This window comes from Malaclemys terrapin, chromosome 3 (genome assembly GCF_027887155.1).
Source record: "Malaclemys terrapin pileata isolate rMalTer1 chromosome 3, rMalTer1.hap1, whole genome shotgun sequence".
NCBI lineage: Eukaryota > Metazoa > Chordata > Testudines > Emydidae > Malaclemys > Malaclemys terrapin.
In genome coordinates, this window is record NC_071507.1 from 182221407 (window position 1) to 182242455 (window position 21049).

The window sequence follows — 21049 nt, forward strand, 5'->3', positions numbered from 1 at the left end:
CAGTCCCAACACTAACATTCCCCTACCTCATTCAAAGCAGGTCATCATGAGCGACATCACCCTCATGAGGATCTCTGACAGCGAGAAAGAGAGAATGCTCCGGGAAAGCCTGCAAAGACCAGGGCCGTATGCCGCCATGCTGTGCAGAGCAATGATTCCAGAGTACTTGATAGTCTCGTGGCGTGGCAACGTGTCCTACTACGGAGGACCCAATAAGGCCGCTCTCCCCAAGAACCTAATGCAGCGGATTTCCAATTACCTCCAGGAGAGCTTCCTCGAGATGTCACAGGAGGATTTCTGCTCCATCCCCGGACATATAGACCGCATTTTACTGTAGCTGCTGTAGCAGTGACTAACCAGTAGAGCGGCTTGGACAGGACAATCATGCAAAACCGGACATTGCTAGATTTTTTTTCAATAGTTGCACTGCCCATGACTGAACCGTTAAGCTAATCAAACTAATCATGAGAAACCCATTTTTTAAATTGTTAATATTCCTGTTCTGTTACAAATAAATGTTTAGATTTTTACAACACTTACTGGCTGATCCTTCCCCAGATTCTGTGTCCGGGGTAACGGCTGGGGAGGGTTGGTAGGGGATCTCTGTAAGGGTGATGAAGAGATCCTGGCTGTCGGGGAAATCAGCGTTGTGAGCGCTGTCGACTGCCTCGTCCTCCTCATCTCCTTCCTCATCTTCCCCGTCCGCTAACATGTCCGAGGATCCAGCCGTGGACACTATCCCATCCTCAGAGTCCACGGTCACTGGTGGGGTAGTGGTGGCGGCCGCACCGAGGATGGAATGCAGTGCCTCGTAGAAACGGGATGTCTGGGGATGAGATCCGGAGCGTCCGTTTGCCTCTTTGGTCTTCTGGTAGCCTTGTCTCAGCTCCTTGATTTTCACGCGGCACTGCGTTACATCCCGGCTGTATCCTCTCTCTGCCATGTCTTTAGAGATCTTCTCGTAGATCTTTGCATTCCGTCTTTTGGATCGCAGCTCGGAAAGCACGGACTCATCGCCCCACACAGCGATGAGATCCAAGACTTCCCGATCAGTCCATGCTGGGGCCCTCTTTCTATTCTGAGATTGCACGGCCATCACTGCTGGAGAGCTCTGCATCGTTGCCAGTGCTGCTGAGCTCGCCACGATGTCCAGACAGGAAATGAGATTCAAACTGGCCAGACAGGAAAAGGAATTCAAATTCAAATTTTCCCGGGGCTTTTCCTGTGTGGCAGTTCAGAGCATCCGAGCTCGTACTGCTGTCCAGAGCGTCAACAGAGTGGTGCACTGTGGGATAGCTCCCGGAGCTATTAGCGTCGATTTCCATCCACACCTAGCCTAATTCGACATGGCCATGTCGAATTTAGCGCTACTCCCCTCGTCGGGGAGGAGTACAGAAGTCGAATTAAAGAGACCTCTATGTCGAACTAAATACCTTCGCGGTGTGGACGGGTGCAGGGTTAATTCGATGTAACGGCGCTAACTTCGACATAAACGCCTAGTGTAGACCAGGCCTTAGAAAATAAGAGCAAGAAACAACTAACCAACTTCTCAATTAAATTTGAACTAAAATACTTTTTTAAAAACTGTGTGAAAATGTCTGGGCCATCAGAAAGTGAAAGTTTTAAAATAACAAAAATAAAGATTGTGTCCTAGAAATATAATCCTGGCCCAATTCAGAAGACTATGCCTATTCAGCTAAGGCTTTAAGAATGTGCCTAAATCCACACTGAATTCATATGCTTAAGTGACTGGCTGAATAGGAATGTTCTTAAATGTTTTCCTGAACTGGGGCACTTATGAGGTTAATTCTTGAAGACACCAGAGGCACAGTCTAACAATCTGAGCAGAATATTGGGAGTCCTTAGTTTCAATTCCTAGTTTCCCCTAGTGACTTTGGTAAGTCGTATTTTAATATATATTTTAGAGACAATAATTTTGAAACCAATACTTTGAACTTACAGAGAACTTTACATCCCAGGGTATCAAACTACTCACTGTTTGTAAAATAATTTACCATTTAACAAACTTAAATATATAGCTATCAATAGCAGTCAAAGAAAACTGTGTAGATTTGAATTTTATAGGAGGAAAGAAAAAATTCCCTAAGCAATTTTTAATGACTAAAATGACCCAGTCAGATTTCAGATACCTCCACCATGCTCCCAATCCTTTCCTAGAACAATACACTTCACTAAAGCCAGGACAAAGCTTGTGAGAGCCAGAGATAAAAGCATTCCAGGTCAAGGTAGTTTGGCTGTGGAATGTTTTAAATTGTAGCTTTCATGTGTTTTGTCCTTGGCTTAGTTAGCTGTGTTGTTCCATTTGGAATCAAAGTCTAATAATTTTTATAATATACTGCAGGATCCTCTTTTTTTGTTCAAAGTAAAGCTCTCTGTAACAGGAAGAATTTTTATCCCTAAACATGTACCCCAACCGAACTTCCTATAAGATAGAGCCTTCTATGACATCCACTATGAATTTTGGAACTAAGATTGAATTAACCTGTGCTCCACTTTGAGAGCACGGACATGAGTGCTATAGAAAACCCACAGATGGATTAGATAAAGATCCAATCTGCAGGATGTTGAGCACCTTCAATGCCCATTGACTGCTGTAGAACATGAAGGTGGTTAGTTTGCCACAGATTTGGTCCTTAGATTATAAACTCTTTGAGTCAGGAAAGGACAGCTACCCTGTTCTGTAACTGGCATTCTTTGAGATGTGTTGCTCAGGTGTATTCCGCTATAGGTGTGCGTGCTCGCCACATGCACCGGTGCCGGAAGTTTTTCCCTTAGCAGTATCCATAGAGGGGGGAGCACCGCTGCAACCCCTGGAGTGGTGCCAACATATCGTGCCATAAAGGCGGCTGCGTGCTCCCCCAACCCTCAGTTCCTTCTTGCCAGACAACTCCGACAGAGGGGAAGGAGGGCGGGACGTGGAATACACCTGAACAACACATCTCGAAGAACGCCAGTTATGGAACAGGTAACTGTCCTTTCTTCTTCGAGTGATTGCTTGTGTGTATTCCACTATAGGTGACTCGAAGCTATCCCTGATGGAGGTGGGTAGGAGTTTAAGTGTAAAGATTCAAGGGTTACCTGGGCGGAGCACCGCCCTACCAAACCCGGCGTCATCCCTTACTTGGGAGACGATTGCATAGTGTGATGAAAAAGTGTGGACAGAGGACCACGTAGCAGCCCTACAGATGTCCTGAATAGGGACATGAGCCACATAGGCCGCTGACTAGGCCTGGGCTCTCGTCGAATGGGCCTTGACAATAGGAGGTGGGGGAACCCCTGCTAGGTCGTAACAGGTGTGAATGCATGAGGTGATCCAGCGGGAGATCTGCTGGGTAGAGAGTGGTCGCCCCCTCATGTGTTCTGACGAAGCAAAAAAAAGCTGGGGGGACTTCCTAAATGGCCTGGTTCTGTCTAAGTAAAAGGCCAGTGCTCTGCGCACGTCTAACATGTGCAGGCGGCGTTCCTCATTAGAGGAATGGGGCTTAGGACAAAGGATCTGGAGGAAAATATCCTGATCCATGTGGAAAGCCGACACTACCTTCGGCAAAAAGGCAGGGTGAGGGCAGAGCTGAACCTTGTCCTTATGAAAGACCGTATATGGCGATTTAGAGGTCAGCGCCCTGAGCTTGGAGACCCGGTGGGCTGAGGTGATAGCCACTAAGAACGCCACCTTCCACGACAGGTGGGACCACGAACACGTGGCTAACGGCTCAAAGGGAGGCCCTGTGAGGCTCAGGTTTAGGTCCCAGAGCAGGACCAGGGGTCTGGCGTAAGGGAATGCCCGATCTAACCCTTTCAGAAACCAGGCTGTCATGTGATGTGAAAACACAGACAGGCCCTGCACCGGAAAGCTGAAATGGCCGCCAGGTGCACCCTGATGGAGGAGGGTGCCAGGCCTTGGGTCCTAAGGGACAGGAGATAATCAAGGACAAGCTGGATAGACGCGGAAGAGGGAGAGGAACCTCTATCCCTCACCCACATAGAGAACCTATACCACTTAGCCAGGTAGGTTCACCGCGTGCAGGGTTTCCTATTTTCCAGCAGGACCCTTCTTACATCCTCAGAACACCTCCCTTCCTCCTCATTTAACCATGAAGCAGTCACGCTGTCAGGTGGAGCGCGGCTAAGTTGGGATGGAGGAAACTACCTTCCTCCTGGGAGAGGAGGTCCGGGAGTAGCGGCAGCCTGCGAGGAGGGGCCGCTAAGAGTTGCAGCAGGGACCCGTACCAATGCTGCCGGGCCCAATCCGGGGCTATGAGGATAATCCTCGTCCCATCTGCCTTCACCTTCTGTAGGACCCTGTCTATTAAGGGGAAGGGCAGGAAGGCTTGCAACAGGGGCCCCGACCATGGGAGCAGGAACGCATCCGATAGTGCCCCGTCGCCCTCTCCCACTCTGGAGCAGAATCGAGGACACTGTCGATTCTGGGCGGTGGCGAACAGGTCTACCTGGGGAGCACCCTACTGTAGGAAGATCCACCTGGCCACCTCCTTGTGCAGGGACCACTCGTGCAGTTGGGAGAATACCCTGCTCAGGAAGTCCACGAAGGTGTTGCTCTTGCCAGGCAGGTAAAAAGCCCGCAGGAGTATATTGTCCTGGCCTGGGAATACCGGGAGGCCAGCCAGAGCTGAAGGGGCCGCATCCGAAGTCTGGCATATCTCACCACATAGGTGCAAGCTGCCATGTGGCCCAGGATTTAGAGGCACACCCGTGCCGTGGTTACTGGAAAGGCCGTGACCGAGATGAGCGCTTTGAGCATCTCGAATCTGTCCCGTGGGAGGGAGGCCACGGCTACCCAGGAATCTAACAGCGCCCTTATGCGCTGAACCGGAATGAACGTGGATTTCTCCTCGTTTACTAGTAGGCCTAGAGCCCCGCAGGTGTCTAGCGGGAAGCTCGTCTGCTGCTGCACCAGAGTGCGAGACCGGCCCTTGAGCAGCCAGTCGTCGAGGTAGGGGAAGATCTGCAGCCCTTTTCTGAGGTGGGCTGCCACCACCGCCATACATTTTGTAAATACCCTGGGGGCAGTAGAAAGGCCATATGGGACGACCGTAAATTGGAAATGGTCCTGACCCACCAGGAAACGGAGGAAGCGCCTGTGACCCTCAAAAATGTGGATGTAAAAGTACGCATTCTGGAGGTCCAGCGCCGTAAACCAATCCCCCTGGTCTAGAGATGGAATAATAGAGGCCAGGGACACCATGTGGAATTTGCAACACACCAGAAACTGGTTGAGATTCCGCAGGTTGAGGATGGCCCTTCGCCTTGGGGATGAGGAAATACCTGGAGTAAAAGCCCCTGCTCTAGTATTCCCGTGGTACCCTTTCCACCGCTCCCAGAGACAGAAGGACCTCTACCTCCCGGCCGAGAAGGAGGGCATGATCTGGGGCCCCGTCCGGCTGCCCGGATGGGGGACAGTTGGGAGGGGTTGAAACAAACTGCAGCCTGTACCCTTGGGAGATGGTGCTGAGGACCCATTGGTCCGACATTATATGGGACCACTGCAGTCGGAAGTCCAATAAACGGTTTAGAAAAGGTAACTTTATTAACTGGGTGGGGGGTACACTGGCAACAGGCCCGGTGACCCCCCTCAACGAGTCAAAAACGCCGTTTTCCCGGCCGTTTGGCCTTCGAGGTCCGAAGCCATGGGGCCGAGCAGGATTGGCGTTGGGACCAGCGCCTTTGATCCCTCTGCCGCTTAGGTGGGGGTTCATATCTGCCCCTAGTTTGCGGAGCAGAGGGCTGAGGCCTGGGCTTGTCCTTGGCAGGCAGGACGTACAGGCCTAGCATCTGCAGGGTGGTGTGGGAGTCCTTCATCCCGTGCAGACGGATGTCTGTCTGGTCTGTGAAAAGGGCCTTGCCATCAAATGGCAGGTCCTGCACTATGGACTGGGATTCTGACAACAGTCCCAAAAGCGAGAGCCACAACGCCTGTCACATGGAGACCGCGGAAGCCATCGAACGAATGGCTGTGTCTGCCGCATCCGAAGCCACCTGGACAGCTGCTTTGGCGGCGGTCGCACCCTCCTCAATCCGTGCCCGGAACTCCTTCGCATCCTTGTCAGGAATGAGGGGCTCAAACTTGGGGAGTGATCCCCAGAGATTAAACTCGTATCAGCTCAGAAGCGCCTGATGGTTGGCCACTCTGAGCTGGAAACTCGCTGACGAATAAACCTTTTTTCCAAAGGTATCTCTGTCCTTTGGCGTGGGCGCAGGCTGACCATTCCGCTCGTGGTGGGGGACCGACTCTACCACCAGGGAGTTTGGAGCTGGGTGGGTGTAAAGGTACTCGAGACCCCTCACGGGGACGAAGTACTTCCTCTCGGCCTTCTTGGAAATAGGCCCAAGAGAGGCCGGGGTCTGCCAAAGGCCCATGGTGACATTGGCGACTCCTTGGTGGAAAGGGAGCGCCACACACCGCAGTACCGAGGAGGCAAGGACATTGAAGAGAGTATTGGAGGACTCCTCCATCTCCTGGCCCGGAGCTCGAGGTTGGCTGCCACCCTCCGAAGCAGCTCTTGATGTGCTTTAAAGTCCTCTTGTGAAGAGGTAAGCGGTACCACAACCGAATGGCCCTGTGCTGAAGAGGTGGACGGTGCAGTGCCTTCGGCGGCCAACGGCATCATGGTCTCCATGTCCGGGTTCAGTGCCGGAGTCGGTGCCGGGGGTTCGGTGCCCACGGCCTGATCCCGGTGCCAGGGAGGCGATGTGGGTCGGCCCTGAGAGGCTCCCGCCACGGAGCTAAATTTGGCTGCGCAGGGGCCTGAGGCCACGGTGCCCACTGGCACCATTGTCCCTGCCAGGGCATGGCCTGGAACGGAGGTGCATAGGGCGGCAGGACTGGTTGTTGTTGCGGCGCAGTGTGGCCCAAGATGCAGGGAGAGATGGCTGCGTACTGAAGCCGAAGTCCTGGAAGAGCGCACGGTGCTGTGGGAACAACTGGAGCGGTCTCTGTTGTGACAGCTCCTACCCTGAGACTTCGACCTGGACGATGTTGACAGGAAGATGTCTGAAGAACTGTCTCTGGACTCCCTGCGGCACCTGTGGCCACGGTGTTGCAGACTCTCGAGACGTGCTCAGGGCATGGTCTCTGCGATGGTGGGCTCCTGAGTACGAGCGCCGGTGCCGACAGCGTCGAGACCTGTTCCTCTCAGAGCTGCTGGAAGAGGAACGGCGCCATCTCTTGTCGCTTCTGTGACAGCGTCCAAGAGCGGAGGAGTGGGAACTGCTCGTCGAAGAGTCCAGACGCGGAGTCGACGTGCGTCTTGGGGCTCTGCTCGGCACCTCAACCCGGGACGGTGCCTTGACCTCCGACACCTCCGGGGAGGGCTGATGGGCTCCCAAGGGTGGCTTCCAACGGGACCAGGGGCCCAACTGAGGCGGCGCTCCCAGCACCGCAAGCGCCAAGATGTCACGCGCGGCCTGAGCTGCCTCTGGCATTGAAGGCATGCGTACCTCCGGCGAGGCTTGCGTGGACGGGACTGGACTACTCCGCTCAACTCGAGTCGGAGGTCTCCGTCCTGATGGGGATCGCGGGCTGCCCAACTCGGGTCTGGCCTCACCCCATCCTTCTCTTGGCGCCGCTGAGACTTCCCTTGCTTCTTAGCTGGGGAGCGGTGCCGGGACGTCGACAGCGCCTCGCTGCGCACCAAGGATGCGGTACCGGGTGCCGATTCGGAACGGTGCACCGGAGGCGCTTCGCCACGTGCCGAAGACACGGAGCCCGGCGTGGTGTCGGCTCGACGCACCGGTGCCGGGGCCAATGCCGACTCCATTAAAAGAGCTCGGAGCCGGATCTCACGCTCCTTCTTCGTCCGGGGCTTAAAGGAGTGGCAGATCTTGCACTTGTCACTAATGTGAGACTCGCCCAGACAGCGAAGACACTGATTGTGTGGATCGCTTCTGGGCATGGAGTTGCGACAAGAGAATGCAGCCCCCTTTATGGCACGATATGTCGGAGCCACTCCAGGGGTCGCAGCGGTGCTCCCCCTCTACGGATGCTGCTAAGGGAAAAACTTCCAGCACCGGTGCACGCTGCGAGCATGCATACCTATAGTGGAATACACATGAGCAATCACTCAAAGAAGAACATATTTTATTTACCTAGTGAGCACATTTATAGCAATACACAAGTAGTGAATAATTCTCCATGGAACATCTCAGTTCACACTTAGCGCTTGGAGTTTTCTGCAAAAAAAATTACCCTAGATGGATGAAAGAGTTATTTTATTTAAGAAATGTTTATTATCCTAACCAAACAATTTATATAGTGTACCAACTGGTGAAACAAGATAAAGTATCTAGCTTCCAGAATTTATAGTTCATTGTAGCAATCTTTGTTCATTTAAAGTCTTTTAAGACTAAGAATAAAGATCTACTTCCTCTCCTTGACCAAGAGTAAGTAAATATACTACTAATTTATCTGTTTAATAGGTCCATCTCCTTTGTTTCTAAATCTGTAATTTTTACCCAAGCGATTAGCCAAAAATTTGGAGTCTTGCAAGTTGTTCCAGTTAGGAGGAGAAACTGGTGATAGAGTAAGGTGTTTCTTTGTTGCATCCTGTTTATTTACACAGAATAGCTTTCCCCTGGAAAACACTGCGGTAGGACCCTGGTCATTTTCCATCTCTAATCTGGTCTCCTCTCTTTCACATTTGCTGCTCAACCTTTCAAGCAAGCATGGACAATGTTTTTCCTTCTCTCTCCCATCAAAATCTGCTCCTCTTTTATCTTGAAATGTGGTCATACACTCTGAAAAATGAATATGTAAAATGGCATTTTTTTTTACTCATGAGACCTGCTCCTTGTGGGCTTTCAGTGTCATAGCAGATCTGCTGACATTAGCGACTAAAATGATTTTCTACTATTTTGCCTGCCTATTAGCTCTGCAGACCCAACATAGCTAAGAGAATGTGGTCTATTCCTTCTTAGATGACATTGGAAGTCCAATGAACATGGAATCCCATGATACCATTTATTCAAGTTACTTAAGTCTAGAACTGCACTTCCCTTTATTTGCCCCCTTAACAGGCTTCTAAAGAAGGGTGTAGCAGGCTGGCTCTTCGTGAGTTAAGGCTGGGCAGTTGAAGCTGCATCTCTCTCCTCCCTCCCCAGGTCTAGTTTGCATATCAATTCCAGCTCAGCAGTCTCTCGTTGTCCACATATCTATTCAAGTGACATCATCATAGGACCTAATCACATCAGCCATACCATCAGGGGCTCGTTTACCTGCACATCTACCAATGTGATATATGCCATCATGTGCCAGCAATGCCCCTCTGCCATGTATATTGGCCAAACCAGACAGTCTCTACGCAAAAGAATTAATGGACACAAATCTGACATCAGGAATCATAATACTCAAAAACCAGTGGGAGAACACTTTAACCTGTCTGGTCATTCAATGTCAGACCTGCGGGTGGCTATCTTACAACAGAAAAACTTCAAAAACAGACTCCAATGAGAGACTGCTGAGCTGGAATTGATATGCAAACTAGACACAATCAACTCAGGATTGAATAAGGACTGGGAATGGCTGAGCCATTACAAACATTGAATCTATCTCCCCTTGTATGTATTCTCACACTTCTTATCAAACTGTCTGTACTGGGCTATCTTGATTATCACTTCAAAAGTTTTCTCTCTCTTACTTAATTGGCCTCTCAGAGTTGGTAAGACAACTCCCACCTGTTTATGCTCTCTGTATGTGTGTATATATATCTCCTCAATATTTATTCCACTCTGTATGCATCCGAAGAAGTGGGCTGTAGTCCACGAAAGCTTATGCTCTAATAAATGTGTTAGTCTCTAAGGTGCCACAAGTACTCCTGTTCTTTTTGTGGCAGCTTAGAGACTAACACATTTATTTGGGCATAAGCTTTCGTGGGCTAAAACCCACTTAAACAGATACATGGAGTGAAAAATACAGTAAGCAGTATATATATTACAGCACATGAAAAGATGAGAGTTGCCTTACCAAGTGGGGGGTCAGTGCTAACGAGTCCAATTCAGTTAAGGTGGAAGTAGCCTATTCTCAACAGTTGACAAGAAGGGGTGAATATCAACAGAGGGAAAATTAGTCTGATTACCTGCTAGTTCTAAGCATACAGACATTAAAAAAAATCTCTCTCACAGGTTCTACGATATAGGAGCTAACCCATTAATTCTTCCAAAAAATGCTGTGCATATTTCTACGCAAATTTTACACAATACGCATTCATGTAACTTTTTAATCAGCTATACAATACTGGAGTTCAGATCCCAGAATTTACTATATTCCTCTTAGAAGCTATTTACAACCAACATTTACTAAGTCATGTCATTGAGAACCAGATTCTTCAATGGACTGAACTCTGAATCTGCATAGGTATAAGTGAGATGAGAATTTGCCCTTCATTGTCTTAACTAATGACACTATCATTAAGTAAGCATTTCCATGTACAGAAAAAATGTAATTCTGACTTCCACCTAAATCACTGAGAACATACATTATCACTGCTCAGGCCCTACATATACAAATTCTTCATTAAATGTGTTCAATTAGATGAGCCTTTCACTAAACATAATGCATACATTTGTAGCTCATTTGAAAAGTATTTGATGCTCAGTAAAAGGGTAAGTACAATGCATGTCACAAGCTAATAAGTGTGGTTTTTAATACGAGACCTCAGGTGTAGCCAATTTTTCAAATCTAAATAGATTTTCAGGTTAAAGCATAGGCTAAGTTGCATAACTAACTCTAGCAAAAGAGAATACTAAACTGCAACTAGTAGAAACGTTGAGTCCTTTAAACAGCATTTATACAAAAAGCAGATCTGTAATTTTTACAGAAGGATGTTTTCAAATTATGCATCCTCCGCAATATCAATAAACACCTTGTTTCCAAGGACAGTACGAATATTCTTGAAATTGCAAGTTTCTCTCGTGCCAAAGTGCTATGCGCAGTAATTACATTTTCACATTACTTAGATATATAAATAAAATCATTTTTACAGCAGATGTAATGTAGGTTTTAAATATTAAGCAGATTAAGTATAAAGTCAGCCCTCATTTATGAGGCATAATTTACTGTGGTTATTATTTCTCCTGTTAACACATAACACAGCATCTTGTGGCTAAGCACTATACTTATATACTCTAATAATGTTAGCTATAATATTCTGAAATATTCTTCATGAATCAAGGTCCTAATTTGCACATTGAGATTTTTTTCTTTGAGCACCACTAGATTAGTAATTGAGGTAATTACAGCATACAACAAGAGTGCAAAGGGGAAAAGGAGCTTAATAAGAAAGAGGCAATCATTATAGAGGAATTCCTTTCCCCTCCTGAACATAGTTCTTCAAAGAATTACATGAGCTGAAGACTGACTAGGCCAATTAGGTGATCTAGTCCAGCCTCCTGCCAGTGAAGGATTGTTCCCTACAGTATTTATTTTAATGCTTTGTCTAGTCCTATTTTAAAATGTCTAAACAATGGGGTTTGCAGAGGAGCCGGATGGTTATGTTCCCACCTGTGTCATCCCAACACACCCTAGGCCTCCTTATTTCAATTCACTGTGGGAGGATAAAAAGTTAAAATTAGCAAAACAAGTGAAAAATCTTTTATTGGAGCCCTAGAGAGAGTGAAACATGGTGTGTTGAGGGAGCTATGCCCATCTAGTACTAGTTTTATCAGCTTTATCCATATAATATTAGTTAAATCAAATAGTGTTAGCTAATATTAGGGTTGCCAACTTTCTGATTGCAGAAAACTGAACACCCTTACCCCGCCTCTGCCCCGCCCTTTCTCCAAAGCCCCGCTCACTCCATTCCCTTCCCTGAGTCACTCGCTCTCCCCCACCCTTGTTCACTCTTTCATTTTCACTGGGCTAAAAGCAGGGGGTTGGGGCTCCAGCTGGGGGTGTGCACTGACCGGAGCCACCAGATCCCTTTTCGACCGGGCATTCCAGTTGAAAACCAGACACCTGGCAACCCTAGCTAATATGTTTTAGCAATCAATGGTAAACCCTCCCCCCCCACCCGATGGTCTCCCCAACAAATATATAGTTGATACATACCCACATATACATGGGCTGATCTCTTAAATCAATTGGATTTTGCCTGAATAAGCCTTAGACAGTAGAATCTGAACTACAGACTTTTCTCTTTACTTTTTTTTTTAATAAGACTATTACCAATATACTGTATGAAACGGAAAACCAATGAAATCCAAGTTAGCAAAAACCTATTCTTCCAAAAGAAGGAGATTAACCAAACTTCTAACTCCCAGCTCTCCAAAAAAACTCTAACAAAGGCATTTTCACTTCCTTGCTATTTAGGTGGTTCCTATTCCTTCATTATAGGAGACCAGGTGCTCACATTCTATTGTGCTATTATTGAAGTTATGTTGAAGCTGTAAGCATGAAAGTGAAAAAAAGGAGGTTAACACATAAAAATGTCATTTAGAGAAAAGGAATTAAGTGCAAAAGCTTAAATCATAGTAAACCTCAACAGATTATGATCTACAAAAAAACATGACATCAAATATTTAAGCAAATATAAATGATCCCATATAACAACGGTAAGAACTCACTGACTCTTAAGTAAGAGCGACAACTTAAAATCCTTTAGTACTAATAGTACTAAGTAGAGAGGTTGGAGTCTACAGTCTCTACAAATAATCTTGAAAGACCAGGAGTGGAAAAAAAAGTTTGTGATTTTATATTGCTGCTCCCCCCAAAATTCACCCACGAAAGCTTATGCTCCAATACATCTGTTAGTCTATAAGGTGCCACAGGACTCTTTGTTGCTTTTTACCCTGTTTAGAAACCTTCAGTCATCCAATTAGAAGAAAAAAAAATAATGTCATATTATTTAGGTGACAAACTACACCAATGAATCAAACAGTCAAAACTAATAGATTACAAGCAACACATAAGCTAAAACATAGAGCATTCTCCATTACTATAGGGCTTTAAATGAAGATTGAATGTGTATTTTTGAAAGATATATACTACATCAATGTAACCAGATGTTACAGGCTTAATACACAAATGGCTTGGTGAAATTCTACAGCCTGCATTAAGCATGAGGTCAGACTAGATGATCATAATGGTGCCTTCAAGCCTCATAAAAAAAAAAAACCACCCTATGAAAGTATGTACATACAAAGTGTTTGAGAAATTATGAATTTGTAAAAGATAAAATGTTCATATGTGAATAATATGTAGACAGAAAAAAGGCTAAATTCAAACATCATATGGTTTATTTACCAATGTTGATATGTGCCATACTGCAAGGCTAACATCAACATTAATAATTATTCCTTTATTTTATGTTAGGTTTTTGTCTGGTCTTCCACTTCTTCTGCCTTTGTATTTATTTATGTTCTCAATTATTTTGTTTACAGTGCTGAGATCCCACTGGACAAGGATATTCAAGACCACATTCGGAGTATATATTAGCAAGAAAACTTCATTACAAATCATCTATTGGTTGTTTCCTTAGGTTATTTGATAGTGCTAAGCACAAAGCCTAAAGCAGAAAAATATCTCAAGTTCTCTACGCTGTGCTAGGTGAAATCTTTGAAATCTGTTTCTCCTTATGATACAGAATAAAACAGAATGCAATGGTGGTCATTTTACACTCTCACTTTAAAACTTACCTGAGGAGTCTCCTCAGTGACCAGCGAAGAAGGTCCTGGGATATTTATATTCTCCCCTCCTTCTGAAGGGCGTAACTGGTAATTCACTGCTTGATAAAGAATCTGAAAAGAAGGGGTATACATTATTTCATGCAAACTAATAATACACAATTATTCAAGATACCTAGTGTCACGAGAAAGCAAGGACCTCAGGTGGTAAAACTTCCAGGAGAATAAAAAAAATAATCATGGCATCCTGCTGAACCACTGACATAAATGTCTACACCTTCTCTCAGTACTGTATGTGCATTTTCCATGAAGTACTGTTTTTGCTGCTGTTTTTTTTAAAGAAAGTAACTACATGAAAATCTTCTTACTCAACAGATCTACCTCATATATTCACTGGCAGATCTCCTCATATATTCACTGTATTGACAGAAGTTTTTACTGCTTTTCATTCTTCTTGGTAATGTAGAGCTACTGCAGTAATGGGAGAGTGAATAGGATTATTATCTGCTTTGTATATTATCTAAAAATAGTTTGAAATAAGTTCCAATTCCAGGTGGATAGCACTGTTTTACTTATAAACTAAATATTCAGGCCCCAATCTTGCAAATGTATATACTTGTGCTTCTCTTCACTACTGTGGCAAGTCCCACTAATCAATGGGGCCACCCATGGTAATACAGTTAAGAAAGTCTGTAAGTGGGTTGGCTTTAGTATGGAAGTTACTGGCAGACAAACTTTCCACCACATTCACCCATGATTTGCAGTATTTCTATTAGTTGCTGATCCCCTTTACTCTGATCCTTCCTTCTGAACCCTTCAGCTGAACAAACTCTCCCTCAACCGATCATGCTTCTACCCTTTCTTTTACTTACTTTTCTCCTACTTCAACAATCACTTTCTCTCCCCAATTTCAATCATGTGCTGCCACCCTCCAAAACACTTAAAAATACATTCTTGTAATATAAATAAGACAAATATACAATTTTCAGAAAGAAAAATGAGATGTGCTTGTAATCAGCCTAACCACATTACTTTTGTGTTGTACCTGGGTTTTTTTTCCCCTATTTTTTACATTCTTAGCTCTTAAGAACAAATACAATGCCTTCCTGTGTTATTGTACTGCACCAACACAATTTTGAGTGGGACTTTGGAGCCCAATATGAATTACTATTAATAAATTACTGTATTTAATTAATTTAGATTACAATAATAAAATAACACTTATGCAAGGCTCTATGCACCATAACACATTAATAATAATAATAATACATAATAATAATAATTAGCAGCATAGAAATGATCATTCAAACAGGAACTCTGCCAGTCAGTCAGCCACCTACAAAAAACCCACAGCAGACCCCCAGCCCTCTCCAATAACCCTATCCAATCCCTACTTTTGCACTGTTCCTGGAAGATTACCGATTTTGGATTATTTCAGATTTTAGAGGGATACAAATTCCAGAGTCTCTGAGCCTTCACAGAGAATGTCCCGCTGGCTTCCCCTCTGTTTTTTTTAACAAGGGAGATCCAGCTTAAGCCCTTCTGTTGACTGCAAGACAATATGGAACGGGGACAGATGAATAAATGGAATCTATACAATGTAATTTGTAAGAAGTTACTTTTCAGAATACAAAATTCAATTTCCCCTAATGTACCCTATATGAAACAATTCAGAAAAACTCTGTGCACATTGGCAAAACTAGGGTCAACCTCAATGGAAATTAAACTTTTTGACTTACTCAACTTACTCAACCACTGCACAGCATTTATGCTAATCTTCTCAAATACATACATTAGTAGTCTTCTCAAATACATATAATGAGATATCTGATAGTTACAGATTTTACATACATAATGAAATTGATATTTAGGGCCCTGATCCTGTGAAGAGCTAATAGCAGGATCAGGACTTAAATCCTCATTATAAATAATTAAAACCATTCTGGGTGAAATCATGGCCTCACTGAAGTTAATGGGAATTTTGTTATTTATTTCAATTGAGCCAGGATTTCACTGTATGTTTGGCAGAACCTGCAGAAAACATTGGAACAGGCAGTGGGCATTTAAAGGGACTGTGTACAAATGGGGCTGTGTACAATGCACAAAATCCTTATAGAAGCTGAAGAACTGACAGAGAAGAATTACGCATTTGTACATCCCAATCAAATGTACTACAGAGTTGGAACAGAGTATTCTGTCAACAATATGCCAGACAATGCTGCATTTTAGAAACCTCTGAGGCTATAGCGCCCATCCAACAGTACTAGTTATAACAAAAAAGAAACTGTATTCTTATCTATTTATTATAGAAAATGTATTATAAAAGCAATATTTAACTGTTCAGATATAAAATGTAAGGTAAAAAAATACAGAAAATTGATAAGACACATTGTAGGAAGATTGGGGGGACGACACAAAATAGTTACCCCTATTTCAGAAAATAAGTATTCACAGCGTATGTAGGAAAAGTTTACAGAAACGGATCCTACCTGAGTCTGCAAAGAACTGTTTGCTGCCAGCAGTGACTCTATGGCACCTGGAGGGCAATGTGTCAGAGCAAAAGCCATGAGCTCCTGCCGAGTACTCAGGTCGTGGTAGCCTTCTGATTGCCCTAATTGGCTGCATACGTCCCAACTTTTAGAATAGCCTGCAAAGGGAACAAAAAGATTGCTAAGCAAAGTCACATAAAATCAATAATCTAATTGTGGGGGTGCTGAGGAAAAAAAAAAATCAACCTTCTCCAATGGCCAAAGGTTACATCATCATCAGGACCGGCTCTAGGCACCAGCAAAACAAGCTGGTGCTTGGGGCGGCACATTTTTAGAGGCGGCATTCTGGCGCGGGCCATGCCGCCCCTAAAAATGTGCCCCGGCCGCCCTAACTCACCTCCGCTGCTGCCGCTCGCGCGCCGCTGCTCGCCCTCCCTCCCAAGCTCTCAAACCCAGGAGGGAGGGGGAGACCCCGAGTGGCCGCGGCGCACGCGCTGCTTCTCCCTCTCCCTCCCTCCCTCCTAGACTTGAGAGCCTGGGGGGAGGAGGCAGGGCTGGGGATTTGGGGAAGGGGCGGAGTTGAGGCGGGGCCAGGGCTGGGGTAAGAAAAAAACGGGGTGGCGGGGGAGCGGCCAAAATTGTTTTTGCTTGGGGCGGCAAAAACCTAGAGCCGGCCCTGATCATCATCAATAATCAGATGATAGTATAGCCTCGCTTATTGAATTCTCAACATTTCATGAGAGAGAGACACAGACAGACAGACACTTCGTAGTAAGGAAAAAACCCTGGAATTCAGCTACCTAACATTATATATATATTCTAGGTACCAATATGGTACATGGTCATGTGTGTGTGTCCATACATGTGTATTTGTCCTTAGTGACACCATGTTAAGAAAAATCAGACCAGACTGCTTCAGCATAAACTGAACATTTTTAGAATAGATCAGCTGCTGCAAAAGATCAGTGTTGTCTTTTAAAATAACATAATTTAACTCCTCTGTGTTAGGACCACGGGAGAATACAGAGGAGAAGCACAGGATCAGATTATCTTCTGTTATCCCATTCCCCGATCTCCACTTATACATTTCCCCTCCCATAAGCCATATTAGACTTGCAAGAATTAAAATAGGATTTGGGCAGACAAGGAGAAACGCGAAGCTACTACTAGCTATCTTCTGGATGGATGGGATGTGGGTGGTAGGACCAGAAGAGGAATCACACTCCTCCAAAGTGCACACAATCACTTCCAGTGGCTGAGAGTCTAGTGGCCCCAGATCATATGGGAAACATAGAACATTGTTTAAATGTTTGCAAATATGTACAAACAGCACAAATAACTGGGATCCACTTTTCGTATTGTAGGTGGGATTATGGGGACATGTCAACCTCTCCCACCACCAAACACACGCTTTACTTAAAATTAGTTAAGTTTGAAGATGGCAGAATCTTACAAACCCCTCAGCCAAATCCTTGGACTTGCTCTGTGCATAACTGCCAAGGGGAAGATCTTAATCGTGGAAGACCACTCAAAAATGAAAAGGCCACATGTGACCTGCCCTAAACAACACAAAAGGACTGAGCTCTTAGTTCCACAATGTGTGCGTTTATGGAAAAAGTAAGAACAGTACAGTACCTATTACTTAATTACCTGGGGCCAGATTAACAAAAGTGACTCAGGTACCTAACGGCACCTTTAGGCACCATAGACAGTCACAAAATTCTTGCTCCAGTGCTGCCTAGCCCTGCAGGTGCCTAGAATTCCCAGGCATCTAAATTTCCACACGTGGGCATGAGCAAAGCCACTTAAGTCCAGACGCCACCAAACTGATAGGCACCTAGCTCACACCTAAGCCGGGTGGGATTCACAAACAAGGTGTGACGTTGTCTCTCTCATCTGCAGAGCCTGCCCTGGTAGGTATGCTTTTAGCAGACATAACCCCCACAAAAGACAGTGTGGAGGAGGTTGTGTTGGTGTCATGCCTTCTGCACAATTGCCAAGTGGATAAAGCTCTTACCTAGAATCTGGGAGACCCAGCTTCAAATCCCCACTGTACCTGATTCAGAGCAGGGTCTTGTTCCCACCTTCCAGGCAAGCGCCCGCCCTAACCACTGGCCTATGAATTAACGCTCACTCTCTGTCCGAATGAATATTTAAGTATTTCATACAAAGTGGAACAGCTTCAATAGGAAAGATTGAAGGACTCATCCAAGAACACTCCACAGCCTGATGGTTAGGGCACTCACATGAGAGGTAGGAGACCTGGGTAGAAGCAGACCGGAAATTTGATCCCAGCTCTCCTACACCCCAAGCGAGCACTTGAACCACTGGCCTATTGAGTATAATTTAAGGAAGGGACCACCACCACCTCCCTTAAGAAAGGGCTGACCTGGATTAGGCACCTAACTCCAGAAAAGGATTTACAACTATGAATCCTGAGCAGAGGGAAGCACTATCCTCCAGCCTGGAGTTCAGCACCTAACTCCACCAAATTAAGGGTGGAGGCTGGATCCCTATTAGGGTGCTGGCTTCTGTGAATCCTTTTTTTAACGTGCCTAACTCCACCCACACATTGTATAAGGAGCCTGGGTGACTAACCTGGGGTTGTGAATTACACTAGGTGGCCAGATGCCTAAAAGTTCCCCTTATGAATATAGTCCCTAACGTTCTCAGGGTAATACAACAGGACCCCTGAGCAACTGTATAACTAATAACTGCTTTCCTCACTATTTAATTATTTCTATAAGTAAACCAATCACTTGATATGATAAATAGGCCTTTCATTATACTGTGAAGTTTATAAATTGATTTAACTTTTTTAGGTTGAAACCGGATCCTAGCATAGCTTCATGAAGTAATGTGCTAATGTTTTGATGGAGAATTTATATAGAAAAGGATTAAAGAATGAATGGGCCCCGTAGGTCTTCACAAAATGGAAATTGATGCATTTACCACTAGGATCTATAGGGGTCTTTGGATTTTAATAGTATTTCAATGAATATTCATTAATGAACAAGATTTCCAATGTATCACACATGGGGATTCATATGAGATAAATGAAAAACAATTTATTTTCTCCTCCTGCCACAAGAATAATTTGGAAATAAACCACTGTGGAAACAATTAAAACTAAATCCCTGCTGGGACAGATTTATGAGACACTACCATGAAAATAAAGGATATCTAAATTAAAATACATAATTCCCGCAGACTGATCACACAGAATTAATCTAACTGAAAATCTGCATTTTTCCAGAGGTGACTGTTGCTTAAATGTTCTGTAGTCCATGTGATTTATGTAGGTAACATAGCATTCTACACTTGCTGTATTCTAAATAACTATATTCTAATTTCCACAGACAAAGTGTGGTTGACCTACCAGTTAAGTTAGTCAGTCTGGAGTCACATATTTTACATGTCAGAAAATTCAGGAGAGGACTTTTTTTGTTTTTTTTTTTTTATTAAAGTGGTAAACTTCACCTGTGGCTATAAGCTCTTGGCAGTGCATACTAGCAGCTTTGTAGTCCTGGAAATGGAGAGCTTGTTCCACTAAAAGGATTAAAACCTGGCCTTTTCTCTCGGTCTGGTCATCTCCTGTAAGTAGAGTCAGAAAAGTTGTTACCAATTATTTCAAAGGTCAATAGTCAATTAATTATTAGCACAGCATTTCACAAGAATGTTTCTGTATATTGTGGATGAAAATGGCTCTCTTTCCAAGCTGTTGATGGTTTGGATGTTACAAATATGCAGTATACATCTACCTCTTCCTGATGAAACTAAGAAATAACTTATTTAATTAGTGAAACAGGTAATTGTGTGCCCAAACCATGTATTCATATATTGCTAGAGGAACTCACATCAGTATGTATTAAGTATATCACAAGGTGGAAAACACTTGTTGAAAAAAAATAAATACCGTCTAGTTAATTAACATTTTATAGGTCACAAAAGATCTTCAAAAATGGCGGCTTAAAATTAGGGTCTTTAAATCACCAATTAGGTCTCTAAATATGGATTTATTTTCAAAGGGAGCTGCTGTGTGCTTCAATGTTAATTGTAGGTATGTTAGGGCCCTATGTGTGTGTGTCCAATACGGCATGACTGATTTTTCTCTGTATCATTTTAATGTTAACACCTGTAAGATCCCTTATGACTCCAAAAGGGAATAGAAGTTCTAATGAATTCTTTATGACCTGGACTTCTGCTTGCTTACATTGCTGTCAGTGAACTTTGCTCTCCATTAATGACTTGCACAGTCCAAGGTTTAACTTTTCACTGAAGTCTTTGAATCCTGCAGTTTGTTCAATTGTTCACCCCTAGGCAACCAGAGATTATTGTGCATGTCCCCATGCAACACAATAAATGTAAAATAAAACATGGCCAGTGCAGGATTAACAAAATTTGACTTTGGGGGGAGGGGGAGAGTAATGAGTCTATAAAATCTTGTGCTGGAGATAAAACCCGTTCCACATACATATGTTCTGGTGAAAATGTACCTATATGTTCTAGGTGGAGCATGAAATGGAAAGAGAATCAGGAATATGAGGATTCCTAATTTCCTTTTCCAAACCATGCATATAATCTTCCCTCCTTCCACTTTTTTTTTTTTGGCCCTCTATTTCTCACCTCACTTGGCAAGTTGTAATGAACACAGCATATGTCCATAACTGTACATGAAAGTGCAGTCTCTCTCTCTCTCTCTCTCACACACACACACACACACACACACACGAGTAAGATCTAGATCTATATATTTTAAACTTATGTGAGATCTACAGGGATGGACTGATCAGAAAAAAAATGCTTCTTTCAATGCGAGTTTTGTATCTTTACTGCCTCTCACTGGTTATCGGAGGATTTGAAGGATTCAGTGCTGATGCAGCTATCTGAACTTATTTAAATATTTG

General features: G+C 44.5%; 1 protein-coding gene across 2 annotated transcripts in view; it reads right to left on the minus strand.

The window, feature by feature from the left end:
• The window catches only part of NBAS (NBAS subunit of NRZ tethering complex), a 356127-nt gene that overhangs the window by 191136 nt on the left and 143942 nt on the right, over window positions 1-21049 (minus strand). For both annotated transcript variants that reach the window (XM_054023471.1, XM_054023470.1), the window contains exons 33-35: window positions 19623-19736; window positions 16143-16300; window positions 13666-13767 (exon numbers count right to left, since the gene is read on the minus strand). In XM_054023471.1, coding sequence (XP_053879446.1) covers window positions 13666-13767; window positions 16143-16300; window positions 19623-19736 — 374 coding nt within the window. The remainder of the gene's footprint in view (window positions 1-13665; window positions 13768-16142; window positions 16301-19622; window positions 19737-21049) is intronic.